Source organism: Eubalaena glacialis, chromosome 12, assembly GCF_028564815.1.
Source record: "Eubalaena glacialis isolate mEubGla1 chromosome 12, mEubGla1.1.hap2.+ XY, whole genome shotgun sequence".
In the NCBI taxonomy this organism is placed as follows: Eukaryota; Metazoa; Chordata; class Mammalia; order Artiodactyla; family Balaenidae; genus Eubalaena; species Eubalaena glacialis.
In genome coordinates, this window is record NC_083727.1 from 28,373,028 (window position 1) to 28,387,283 (window position 14,256).

Sequence of the window (14,256 nt, forward strand, 5' to 3'; positions counted from 1 at the left end):
TTTCTTTGCCTCATTCATAGTTCCTAGCCTTGGCGGGTTCCATGACAGCCTCCATCTCGCTTTGCCACCTCCCGTTTTCCCCAGCGCTGGCTATAGTTCTGAGGAGCAGAGCGCTTCTTCGGGGCGACAGTGGGGACATGAGCAGGCTCCGAGAAGCACCTGAGCATTTCCATGGTCCCTTCCCGCTCAAGAGGGAGCGTATTCTTTCTCCTTGGAGGGCGGCAGCCTGGAGCTTCCCGCGCGAGCGCGAGGAGTCCGGCGCTCGGCCCCTGAGCGCGTGCCCGGGCGCAGCCTGAGGGCCCACGGGCGGGCGCGCGCGCGCGCGCGGCCTCCGCTCCGCAGACGCTGCACTGCAGCGCCTCGGGGCCCAGACTTAGGTGGCGCGGGGGCGGGGGCGGGGGCGGGGCCGTGGGCGGGGGCGGGGCCGCGGGGGGGCGCCGAGGCCCGGCCTAGGTCCAGGCGGTGAGTCGGCACCGCATCGGTTGTCATGGGGACGGCGGCGTAGGCAGGCGCTGACGTCAGCTGGCGGCGCGCTGCCCGCACTGCGGCACCCAGCGGGTGCTCAGAGCCCGGGTGGCTGGCGGCTGGGTTGGTAGCGCGGCCCCTTAGCTCTCAGCCCACCCCGCACGGTCCCGGCGTCGGCTCCGGCGGGACCCTCTGTGGGCAGGTCTGCGCCCTCTTCTCCGTGAGTACCCTGCAGGCCTGCTGGTGGCGGGAGCCCGGGCTCGGGCGCTCGGCCTGCCCTGGCCCTCTCCGGGGACAGTGGCGTGGAGGGCTGCTCGGGTCCTAAGGCGCGGGGGCGGCGGGCCGGGGAGGCCAGGCGGGGACTGCCCTGCACCACTGCAGTCTGACCCGCCCAGCGCGGCAGAGTGGAGGGATGGGGTTTCTGAGAGTTACCTCTTCGTACTTACTTTTCATCTCCCTTTCCTGGGCTCCTTTTCTCCGGAACGCTGAGCGTGGTGTCGTGAAAGAGTGAATGCAATCTTTGCCTTTCCTATTCCCGATTCTGGTTTAACAGCGTTTAAATCAGATGCGCACTAAGTACATACGTTTATTTCCTTTTAGGGTGTCAACCTGGTGCTGAATCTTGAACCCGTGAAATACCTTCTTAATTACATCTGAGAAAAGGTGATCGATGTGTTACGTTTCTAAGAGTATAGTTACATTAACAGGGTCGTTTCGATATGTATACAAATAGAAGAAAGCGTTTACTATTTAGGTATCCCTGCCAAATGGCTGTGCTACATTTCCGCATTACTGTGAAAACATCTACTGACTGGAGCATATGGCTTTTCCTTCTTTTGAGAAAAGGATGCTAACAGTTTTTCCACCTGTTGCGTTTACGATTGCTGTTACTGCTTGGGCCTTCCGGAAGAAGATTGCTTATTATGAGCACTCTGAGAAATTAAAAATATATATATTTGAAAGAAGTTCAGATACCAAAAGTTTTTTTAATCGTATTTAGAACCTTATATATTTATGGAGACTATTCTGATATATTAGTTGAATTATGTATACGGGTTTTGTTTGTTTCCTTTTATCCCGTGCTGTAAAATTCGGTCAAGGAGCGAATCATCCAAGCCTCTGCTTTTTCTTCCCTTGATCTTTAGTCATTTATTGGCTGATAATCAGGCGTTTAGAGAAAACATAAAATGAGATGAAATGTAATGCAGTTAATTTCCCTATTTTGTATCTCTTAGCAGGTCCTGTAAAAGGGTTTGTGAGGGAGAAGCTTTTAAATATAATGACATATATGAGATTCACAGATGTCATTTTAAGTTTGACCTTAATTTTTGCTGATGATCTTACTTATCAAATATTAGTCATTTTGTAATGTATTTGCTATAGTACACATTACCATTTAGAGATGATCATTTCTGTAATGTATTTGCTATGTTTTTCATTAAATTATTATTAGTGTTTACTAATTGGATTGTACATTAGACTACTAAATAGTAGTAAATAATGTAAATACATAATTTATTTAATATGTTTTGTCTATCGCATAATTGTTTATTTTTAATACTATAATAATGGACATAAAGTAATGGGCCAGCCACTGTGCTGATAACTTTGCTTTTCAGTATTTCCTTTTCTCCTTACAATAAAGTAGGTGCCATTTTAATTTCCCAGACCAAAAAAAAAAAAAAAAAAGAAAGCTTAAGCCTGACTCATTTTGACCCTAGAACCATTATTACTGCCCCCCCTTTTAAAATGGGATACATAGATGAAGAGAGCACAGGCCTAGCCCTCCACAAGCTAGCAGTTTGGTGGGGGGCGGTCACAGAAGATTTTACCAGAGTGCAAATTCAGGGCCTAGGTAGGAGGTATGAAGATCAAGGCACTGTGGGAGCACAGAGGAGACATATTTAACGATTGCTGTTACTACTTGGGCTTTCAGGAAGAAGATTGCTTGTTATGAGGACTCTGGGAAATTTTAAAAATATACATTAGAAAGAAATTCAAATACCAAAAGTTTTTAAAACCATCTTCAGAATCTTGTTTATTCATGGAGACTGTCTCTAACCCCTCAAAGTTAGCGAGCTCCCTAGAGAAGATACTGATACTGACCTGGGTCCTTGGACTCTTTAATCAATAGAAATTGATACGAGGCCAGACAAGAAGTTTAGGCGAGGCTTTATTGGGACTTCTGTTGTTTCACAAGGGAGTGAGAACGGGAAACGGGGTGGTGGGTCGGGGTGTGGGGCAGAGCTGGTTCCTTAAATGGGGAGAGGTTGGGGCCAGATTTGTGGGCTGGGCCGAGGGGTGGCTTAGGTGTTCTGCCCACCCCCTTGGTGGTGCTGTGTGCAGGGATCCTGCACAGTATGCTGCTGCTTTTGTTCCCAGCACCTCAGAAGTTGGGTTTTGGCCCTTTTGTATCTTACTGTTCATGATTTTGCCCCAACTGTGCATGCATGCAGTTGTTTTTAGTCCCTTATAGTTTGTTTGTCCAGGTGCAGACACTCCAGTAAAGGGACCCAGGTCCCAGGTCTTAGCCTGTCTCAATGCTATTTGCATTTAGTGTCAAAGGATAGTTAGGAGTTAGAGAGACCAGAGAGGAAGGGCATTTTTCAGGAGAGAAGGGTGTATGTGTAATGGTACAAAGGCAAGAAAGAGTTTGGCACATTTGAGGGCCTGCAAGTGGTTTCACAGGGCTGGAGCCCACAGTGTGGAAGTGTGGCTAGAGAAGGGGAGGTGGAGAAAGGCAAGGGATCATTTCACTAGTAGCTTTGGACCCCAATGGAACCTCATGTTTTCCAGTATTGGGAGCTACTGAAGAGTTCTAAACAAAGAAATGATTCCATCACATTTGTATTTTAGAAAATTCCAGTATTGGGAGCTACTGAAGAGTTCTAAACAAAGAAATGATTCCATCACATTTGTATTTTAGAAAGTTCCTCTGGTGGTTTATTTTTTAAGGGTAGTGTGATGGAAGCATGGAAACAGTCTTAAAAGAAACAGCAAAATCCTTCCATAGTCTTTCTGTACCTCAAAGCTACTGCTTCATGTCACTGCCTGTGCAGGGTGGAGGGAGACAGTTGGAAGCAGAATTGTAGAAAGAATTATCCACATGTTTCTTCTACAGGTCTTACCTTCCATTCATTCCTCCACCTGTGGCTGCCAGGTTTCTGTCCCTCCACAAAAAGCTTTGCACACGTGACTTCCTGACTGCAGATCCAGTGGACACTCTTCAAATCTTGCAAGAACTCTTGGTACCACACAGTGTAGACCACTTCTTTCTTGAAACTCTTTTTCCTTTGGTTACTTCTCCCAGTTTTTCATCTATCTCCCTGATGTCTTTTTCGTTTATTTTGTGGGCTCCCAGAATTCTGTGTTTGGCCCTTTTTTTTCTTGCAACCATCACAAATATAAATAAGTGATGCCCAAATCTTCAGACTCTTATCTCCTTGCTGGATTACTATATTCTATCACCTACCAAACATAAACTGATTTTATATATATGTATATATTTATATGAATCTCCATACACAGACACACACACACACACTGTATATGTGTATACAGTAATAATAGCTATCATTTTTGAAGAGCTTGCCATGCTCTAGGCATTGTGCCTAGTGTTTTACCTGCATATTCTTATTTCATCTTTACAAAAACCCTGTAAGTGATTTACTGTTATCATTCTCTTTTGAAAGAGTAGGAAATTGAGATTGATCTACTGACAGGTAGAACTGAGATTTGAATCCAGGAATCTGACAATAGAGCCAATGCTTATAGCTGCTTAATACCTGTCCGATATCCAGCTCAACATGCCCCACTAAAGCTCACTGAGCGTCCCCATAAGAAGTATCTATTATAATTGTAGCTAATGTTATTGATGCTTGTTCTAAGGCACTGTTTTAACCTTTTAATCATTTAACTCTTACAACAGCCCTTTGAATAGTCACTGTTAGACTGATTTTACGGATGAGGAAACATTGCCCAGCCCATACGAGTAACCGTGGGAGATTACAGTAATTCCAGGACTTGTGTTTTAAACTACTTCACTACACTTGTGCTATACTGCACTATATTCCAATTAATGATACTACTGGTCTAATTATTTCCTTTTGAAAAACATGAGAGTCATCCTTGACTCTTTGTTCTATCTCTTCAGTAGTTTTTATTTAATCTGTCTAAAATGTGTCATACATTTTCTGCTCAAGATAAAACAAAAAAATATAAGTAAACGTTTTCTTGATGACTCAGTCATAATATAGTTCAGCTATTTTCCTATATATTGAATCACCCTGGAATACTATAAATATTAAATCCTTATTTGCTTTATTTTTTTTTTCTACTTATATACTGTCAGGTTTCAATTACTGACGCAGTTGGCTTTGCAGCCTCTCTTTTCTAATTTGGGGTAGATTGGAAAGATGATCAGGCTTATTAGATCTATTATCTTCTAGAAAGAGTTAATGCTGTTTTCTATCAATAAAGAATAGGAGGTTTTACTCTGTGTATTTAATGATGTCTGTTTTGTCTGTATACCGGATAGTTACAGAAGTTAACTCACATAATTAGTGTATTTGTATAATCATTATTTTCTTTTTAGCATTTCTTATCAGACTTTTCTGTCCAAAGTACCCCTAATACTAAAGGAACACGAATGTGGATCCCCAGGGATCTGGAACCTTAACTGATAATTGTTGAGTCAGATCAATTTTTTTTTTTTTAACAGTCTTCATTTTTATTCTTAAAAATGTATGCATATTGTGTTCTAATGTGAGAATTAATGTCTGTTTTGGACACACACCCTCATCTTTTACAAAAACTGGAAATTTAGGAATATATATACTGAGTTTATCCATGGTTTTGATACACAATGATACACACCCAGGTATTTATTTGAGAAGATGGAATGAATGCTTGTGCTTAACCTTCTCTGTTGTAGCATTTTCAGTGGCAGGTACAGAAATATTTAAATTCATTATCTGTGAATGTGCTACCCAGAAGCATACTTTACTAGTGGAATAGTGTATGTGCTTGGGAAAGTCAATCCTGATAGGGAGTTTGGTTTCTCAAAAGTACATAGAAGTGTTCATTTTTTTTACTTAAAATACTTTAAAAGGTGTATTAATATACTGTTAGATGTTTATTGCCTTTCAAACACTTTTTGTTTCAAATATATAAATATTTTACTCAATTATGATCCAGTTTGCTTTACTTTAAGACTCTAAACTGATTCAGATGTATTTAAGTCATTTACATAAGGTTGGAATAAGAGAACTTAGTTTTATTGGTATAAACCTGATGAGGTAGTAGACAATCACATAATCTTGCGTGAAGAGTATTTTATAATTTTTATTTGGAAATTCCATATTACAAATAAATCCTCTTTGTTTTAATAGGATCCTGATTGAATCAGTGCTTTACACTATAACTCAATGCTCTCCATGAAGCTGAGATATGCCCACTGGTAAGATTTCTATGAAATTTATATATGCAGTACAGATTATTTATTTTAAAGTTTGGATTATTTTAAGGGATTCTTCAATTAAGGAATGAAGTAGGTGTCATCAACCAAAAATTACATTTAGAGATATTTCATAATTTGATATTTAGCTTTCTATGTAATGTTGGTGATTAAGGTTAATATGTATTCATTGGCTGGCAATTTGGGACTCAGCTGGGCAAGGTAAATGATAACAACATATGGTTAGTTTTTATTTTTTATTGTCAAAATGGGTTTTTCACTTTAGAGTAGACTTTGGCAGACTTTTTCCTAAAAGGCAAGCTAGTAAATATTTTAGGTTTGGTCTCTGCTACAACTCCTCAGCTTTTCCATTGAGGCACAAAAGCAGCCATAACAGTTTTTAACAGAATGGGCATGGCTGTGTTTCAATAAAACTTTATTTATTAAAACAGGTGACTGGCCTGCAGGTAGTAGTTTGCCAATACCTGCTCTTGGGCATTCATTCATTCAGCATTTATTTATTTGAAACATGTTTATTGAGTACTTACTCTGTGCTAGACCCCATGATAGTAGCTAGGGATGTAGTTATGAACTACCTCATATAGTGGGAGAGACACAGTATATTTATGTATATAGATATACAAATAATTACACAAATTCAAGTTGGGTTAAGTGCTGTGAAGGAAAAGAACAGTCTGTCTTGTGAGAAACAAATTTAGATGAGGTTGTCAGGAGATGTTCTGCTTTAGAGGCAACATTTAAACAGGTATCTTAACATCAGCCAGCTGTGAGGAGTTAGAGGCAGTTTGCACCAGGTGGAAGCAGCTTCACATGGGAAATTGCTTGTTCTGGCAGAAGAGCTAAAAACAAGGATGTCTGGCTAGAATGTAGGGATCTAAGGGGATATTTGTTTTTTGGGTTTTTTTAAATAGATCTTTATTGGAGTATAATTGCTTCATAATACTGTGTTAGTTTCTGTTGTACACCAAAGTGAATCAGCCATATGCATACATATGTCCCCATATCCCCTCCCTCTTGAGCCTCCCTCCCATCCTCCCTATAGGGATATTTGTTTTAATTGAAGCTGTAGATGTAGACAGACCAGGAAGTAAGAACCATGTAGGGCATGTGAAGGACTTGCTTTATTTTGTCCTAAGTGAACTGGGAAACTTACAGGGTCTTAAGCAAGGTACTAGCATGACCTGATTTATGTTTTAAAGGGGAAAACAACTTTCAGATTTTAATATTTGTTGCAGGCTGATTGTTGGCCAGGCAAGCGTTAGTCATTTTTCATGAAAAAATGATCTTTGACATAGGATTATTCTGATTTTACACACAAGGAAAATGAAGTTTAGAGATGTCAAGTGACTTGTTTAAGGCCACGTAATAGTCGTAGGTGCTACTCTGCATCATAAGTAAAGAGTTAACTTAGCAAAGGAAACTTTTAGAGGGAGTAGCCCAAAAGGTAAGACGGATATAGGTGAGTGTGGTGTCACCAAAGCCAAAAGAAAAGTTTTTAAGAAAGAAAGACTAATCCTTTTAACTCATGCAGGTATTTACAAGGCTGTGGGTTTTTTATTTTTTAACATAATACATATGATAATAGAGTTGCATAGAAAATGACATGAATCATTATCATTTGTAGTTGAGAGTGAAGCAAAGGTGAAGACCAAAGTTCGTTTTGAGGAATTGCTTAAGGCCCACAATGATCTAATACGTGAAAGAAAAAAACTGAAGAAAAAAATTGGCAAATCTGGAGAAAAAATCTCAGTGAGTAACTGATCATTTGGTAATGGTGACTTGTATATCTGCATAAAATTATGACTTTCATATGAAAACTCCAAGAAACTTTGGAAATTAAAAACAGTAAATCTGTGTTATGGTCAATAACGTGGTAAAATAAAGCTTGCATTAGAATCAGCCTCACTCTTCACTCTTTGAGTATCGAGTTCTTGAGTGCTGTCCTACAAGAATAACAGACCAACTGGTTAAAGTGATTAGGGATAACAGGGAAATGCAAAACTAGCCATATTACACGTTCTTGAAGAAAACCAAGATTTTTAACCCAGAATTGTGAAGAACTTAGGAAATAATATCTTACTTCGGATATTTAATGGCTTATCTTTATTTAGACTTCTTCATCTGATTCTACCCAGCAGAGCCAGGAGAAATCAGTGGAACCTTAAAGAAATAATTATCCTTTTGTACTTGAGGTATACTTTCAAATGATAGAATTTTTGGTAACACCCTCGGAGGGATTGAAAATACAGAACTCAAAGCAATACTAAACAAATCAGCAATTAACTACAACCTGATTCCCAAGGTATTATAGAGTCTGTAATAGTATCCCAGTTAATGCACTCTTCAAACCTATCTCGCTATTTCCATTGCACCTTTTACCTCTTTGACCATAATCTCCACACAAATAAATAACTTCATGCATGTTCTGGTAATTGGTACATGCATGTCCTGGTAATTGATACAAAGAATACGTACATTTCTTTGGCAGGAGTTTTATGAGTTATATGCATCCTACATTTTACTTGTAGCGTATTTTACCCTAGTCTGTATTTTGTCATGAGACCTGTTCATTTTAATATTGTCTGGCAGCCATCAGTGTAATAGTTATATTCTCAAGTGAGGCAAAAAAAAAAAAAAAGTTATAGCATTGGCTAGAATGCAGCTGCACACATGTGAGGGGTTCATAGTATACCAGTATACTACTGCATACTAATTAAGAACTGCTGACAGAATGGATCAGATTAGGTCTCCCATAGTGGATGCTGCTTTAATATGGAATATGCCACTTCTGGTGTACCAGTGTGCAGCATGGTAGGGAAGAGTGGCATATGGACGATGGAGCATTGCTTACTGGGATATGCCCTCCCCTTGAGTAAGGTGGTGTACATTTGGCAAAAGCAGAAAGGACCCTGGACACAACTGTCTGCAGAGTATTTTTATGGTCTCAGTCAAAGTAGAAACTCATACTTTCTCTCACTGTCAGAACTGGGCTTCGTGTGCATGAACAAGGTGCAGTTTAGGCCAGGAATGCTAAATTAAATGGATAACTAGAAAATGGGCAGAAGATATGTCCATTTATCCAAGGTCCAGTTTAGATGTTGGGGACACACAAGTGGGAGGTGATTAAATGTAATCTACTCAGCCTCTTTTGGCACACACCAGGCCATTCAAGGTCTCTCTTAATTCAGAGATAAGTATTCTTAAAAAAAATATTTAGGAAGAGATTTTTCAGCTCAATGGAAGAGGATTATTCCTGGAAAACAAACTATTTTCGAAATGATTTACTTTAGCAAACAGAGGAGGAATACCTGCTTTTATTTACTAGATAACGGTGCTCTCTATCTTTCAAGCACTCTTCTAAACATTTTGTGTATATTCACTCATTTTTAATACAAACAATAAAATTATGAAGTTTTATTTCCATTTATAGATGGGGAAACTAGATCACAGAGAGGTTGAATAACTTACCCAAAGTTAGTGGCATAGTTAGTGGTAGAACCAGGATTCAAACTCTGACAGTCTAACTGCAGAATCCACTCTCTTAACCACAACCCAATAGGACCTCTTTTAATAAGGCATGAAGTGATGGGATCTCTTCAGAACAAGAACAAGGACTCCCATGTGCAGAACAGGCTGACACTGAAAAGGAAGCAGGCTGAAATAAGAAAATTAGGCAAAGAGAAAGCCATAATAAAATTCGTAATAATGGCAGGTTCATGTTACTGTTTTTCAACTGTCTATCAGGCACTCTGATAAGAGTTTTACAAATATTATTTCTGATTTTTATGTTAATCATGAAAATAGATATTGGAGCTCTTATTTTGCATATGAGAAATTTTATGAACATCTGAACAGAAAACGACTTATCATCTTTGCCAGGGCTGTATAGTCAGAAATAGAATAAGTAGGAGTTATTTTATATATATATATATATATTTTTTTTTTTAACACATAACAAAGATTTTATTTAAATCATTAATTAATAAGGGAATCAGTAAGATGTTATAACCAGTTCAGATGGATTTAATTTACAGAGATTTATCTACCAGACAAAATTCAGTTGCATTGTATTAACAGAAATCATTTACATAGCTATGGACAGGAAACATTTGTATTACTATCAATTTTCTACATGTTAACCATTTTTCTCTACTGAGTTGTAAAATAGTCAAAGACAGTGAAGCAGAAATAACCAGAATGGATGAGCTAATTTTCACCCATTAGATTTCAAAGACTTTCTTACACTGGAGTAAAATCAAAACAACCTGCAGTCCTTCTGTGCCATATTTTTATATAGACTATTTTTATATTCTATACGAATTTTGTGCCATATTTTTTAATATCATGTAAGAATTGTAGAATAAGGATTTAAAACCACAGTCTCCACGTTCTGTCTTCATTGCTTCCTTAAAACTATATCTCAGGCCTAAGTAATAGAATTGACACCATGGAAAAATTTAATTAGTAATGTGGCAGACAAATATGAAGCATTGTTCATGAGAAGAAATGGCTGAAACTAAAATGAAAGCTATAAGAAATAACAAGGACATATAGAAATACGTGACCTACAAGTAAGTGTTCCCAGACAGCACTAGTGGAGCAGAAACAGTAAAAAGAGCACGAGGAGGAAACCTTCCTGAGGTTAAAAAAACATCTAGGAAGAGATGAATCCATCTTGCATTTCAGGTTAATTTTATGAGATGAGAACTATATCTGAAAACTTTAATCAAGAAAAAGATAAATTTTGCGAACATCTAAACAGAAGAAGAAACATCTAGTGCATTTCAGGCTTCTCTCAAAAAACACTAAGGCCAAAGACAATGGAGCAATATCTCTACAATATTTAGGGGAAAATTGTGTTCCAGGGAATCTACTTGTCTAAATTGTCAGTCATTTGTGAGGGCAACAGTGAGCGTGTGAATTAGCAAAGCATTGCTGCTAGTATTCCCTCCCTGAAAAAAACAAGAAAACTATTGAAGATGGATTAGTTGAATGTGTAGTACCATTTCCAGAGACATGAATCAAAATGAAGGATTTAAGAATAGAGAATTTATGATCTGAAAATATATATATCTGGTTGAGCCTTGAAACCAGTTAAATATGTAGAAGGTTCTTATGCCAGATGTTTCAAGAAGCTATGACACAAGAACTAGTATTGATAGAGTTGCTTTAGCTTCTGGGGGAAAAGGTCAGTTACAGTCTCATTTTATCTCACATTAAATTACACTTCAGACATCTGAAGGTAAATGTAAAAGGTAAATGTAAAAATCTAAATTAGTAGACAAATACTTAAATAAGAAAATAGAAATGGGCTGGTTCCGTTTTCCAGTGTAGAAAGATACTCTGATCTTAAAAGGAATGAGAGACATCCCAAGTAATCAAAATATTCTCTGTCTGCACACAGAAGACTCACTAAATATTTGTTGAATGAATAAATCTGATGTAGAAGATACTTTTTTGAGTCAGAAACAAATGCAACTAAAAGCCAATTCGCTGAGGAAAATATGTGATTTTTTTTTTAATAGCCACAGATCTAATACTCTTTTATATAGCCAATAATATATAATAATTGTTAACATTTATTGAACACCTATATTCTGGAATTAGAAGGATATTTTCAGTGTTTTATAGTTATTACCCTATCAATCTTCAGAGCAACTTTATGAGTAAGTTCCATTCCTATTGTTAACATGTAAAGAAATGCCACAAATAAATGCCATAAATAGTAAGATACTAAATCTCTAAGTGAGCAAAAGGCATGAAAAATAAAACTAATTACAAGAGAAAATAACATTGACTAATAAAATATAGTAACACTTTAAAAGCTATTCAGATTGGAAACCAGAGATGGTATTTTTGCTTACCAAATAAGTATTCGAAAGTTTATTAGCAGGGTAGAGAGCAAAGCTTTTTAATATAAGGTTCATAGAAAGGTGAAGCAGTACAACAAGTATAGACAACCTTTTCAGGAAGTTTGGCTGTAAAAGGGATATTGTGAAGATGATATTGATTGCATTCAGGTATTTAAATGCTAATAGCGGGAAGATAATGGAGAAATTGATGATACAGGAGAGGAAAGTTTTCTAGAACACAAGAAGACCCACCTCTTTATTTATTTTTTTAAATTTTTATTGGGGTATAGTTGATTTACAATGTTGTGTTAGTTTCAGGTGTACAGCAAAGTGAATCTGTTATACATATATCCACTCGTTTTAGATTCTTTTCCCATATAGGCCATTACTATAGGCCATTATAGTTCCCTGTGCTATACAGTTGGTCCTTATTAGTTATCTATTTTATATATAGTAGTGTGTATATGTCAGTCCCAATCTTCCAATTTATCCTTCCCCCTTCCCCTTATCCCCTGGTAACCATAAGTTTATTTTCTACATCTGTAATTCTATTTCTGTTTTGTAGATACGTTCATTTGTAGCCTTTTTTTACATTCCACATATAAGCAATATCATGATATTTGTCTTTCTCTGTCTGACTTACTTCACTCACTGTGACAATCTCTAGGTCTATCCACGTTGCTGCAAATGGCATTATTTCATTCGTTTTTATGGCTGAGTAATATTCCATTGTATATATGTATCACATCTTTATCCATTCCTCTATTGATGGACATTTAGGTTGCTCCCATGTCCTGGCTATTGTAAATAGTGCTGCAATGAACATTGGGGTGCATTTATCTTTTCAAATTATGGTTTATATATCTGGAGAAAACCATAATTCAACCCACCTCTTTATAACGAGAAGGAAAAGAAAAAGGTCATTTGGGGTGCATGAAAATTTGTAGACTTGGTAGCAGAAGGTTGCTACCGAGCAGCTTCCCTTTAATGGCTTTTATCTGTGAAAGTGAGTCAAGAAGTGACAGCACTGGACATCAGAGGTGAGTGAAGAAAGTTTGAAATAGCCACAGAAAAGTGCATATGAACAGATTATGCAGCATAGAAGAATTGTCCATAGCTTTGAGGTCTCAGTTGAATTTGTAGACTAAATGTTTATAATAGTGCCAAGTTTTGAAGTGGTTCTTCCAGCAGTATTCAACAGCCTGGTTATAGTTATAGAGATGAAAGTCACTTAATTTGAACAGTACCTGGAGTTTTTCCAGACAGGTGTGATGGATGGAAAGTACATGATAAGGGTGAGTGATGAATGAAGTGATGGGTTATGGAATCAAAGCATCAGGAACTAAAGATGAGAGGCATGATGAATAAGGAGAATATATTGGGTTCAGAGCATAATGAATGATTTATTATGTTATACCACTAAGTCTGGAGTGGTTTGATACTCAGCAGTAATAGGTAGAACAAATACAGTAAGTCCCCGACATACGAACCTTCAAGTTGCAAACTTTCAAAGATGCGAACGTGCGTTCATGTCCAGTCATGTTAGTTAATTCACGTGTCTGGCATTCATTGTCACGTGTGTGCATCCTCTACAAGTGGTTGTGCTTTTGTGTACTTTACAGTACTGTATAGGGTACAGTAGTACAGTATCTTTATTTCAAGCCCAGGATGTCTGGAAGTAAGCGTAAAAGCAGCGGTATATAGCCGATTGTGTTAGTTGGGTACCTAGGCTAACTTTGTTGGACTTACAGACAAATTGGACTTATGAACGTGCTCTCAGAATGGAACTCGTTCTTATGTAGGGGACTTACTGTAAATATAAATTGCTAAGTAGAGAATAAACACTCAAACTGTAGCTATTATTAATTTTGAAGATGCATCTGAATTTTTGCCTTTTAAAGGGGGAAATTTAAATCATGTTCTGTTCATTATCATTGTCAGTTTTATATCACCTTGATTTCATTCCTTTATTTTCTCCTATCTCATTTTATCCTAATAACTGGTATTTCATAGAGGCGATAACTTCTTTTATGAATGACAGCTTGTGAAAATGTTTGTGTTAAATTAATTTTAAAGGGTGGAAAATATTCTAGATTCTCTAGCTATTAATAATATCCTTTAGATGATTTATGTATTCATTCACTTTTATCAAGCACAACATTCCAAGGGCTCAGAGCTCAGTTCCCAGGAGCCGGCCACGGGCTGGTCCTAAAAACAGGCCTGTTTTGGGATCTGAATGATTTGAGCAACCAGGGCTGCTGAGTTAACCCTTTTCTGCACAACCTTTAACCAGACTGATTAGAAAAAAAAGGAAATGAGCACAAATTACCAATATTGGGAATATAAGAGGGGTTCACTGCAGATGTGTTAAAGACCTTAAAAGGATAATAAGGGAGCAGTATGAAATAACTTCATGACAATAAATTTAGCAGCTTAGATGAAATGCATAAATTACTTGAAGGA

General features: G+C 37.9%; 1 protein-coding gene across 4 annotated transcripts in view; it reads left to right on the top strand.

Moving 5' to 3' along the window:
- Positions 1-557: 557 nt before the first annotated feature.
- The window catches only part of AHI1 (Abelson helper integration site 1), a 203,435-nt gene continuing 189,736 nt past the window's right edge, over positions 558-14,256 (top strand). For 3 of the 4 annotated variants that reach the window (XM_061206760.1, XM_061206762.1, XM_061206763.1), the window contains exons 1-4: positions 558-685; positions 1,066-1,128; positions 5,856-5,923; positions 7,566-7,690. In XM_061206760.1, the coding sequence (XP_061062743.1) occupies positions 5,914-5,923; positions 7,566-7,690 (135 nt within the window). In that variant the 5' untranslated portion in view covers positions 558-685; positions 1,066-1,128; positions 5,856-5,913. The remainder of the gene's footprint in view (positions 686-1,065; positions 1,129-5,855; positions 5,924-7,565; positions 7,691-14,256) is intronic. The other variant, XM_061206761.1, reaches the window with a different exon arrangement.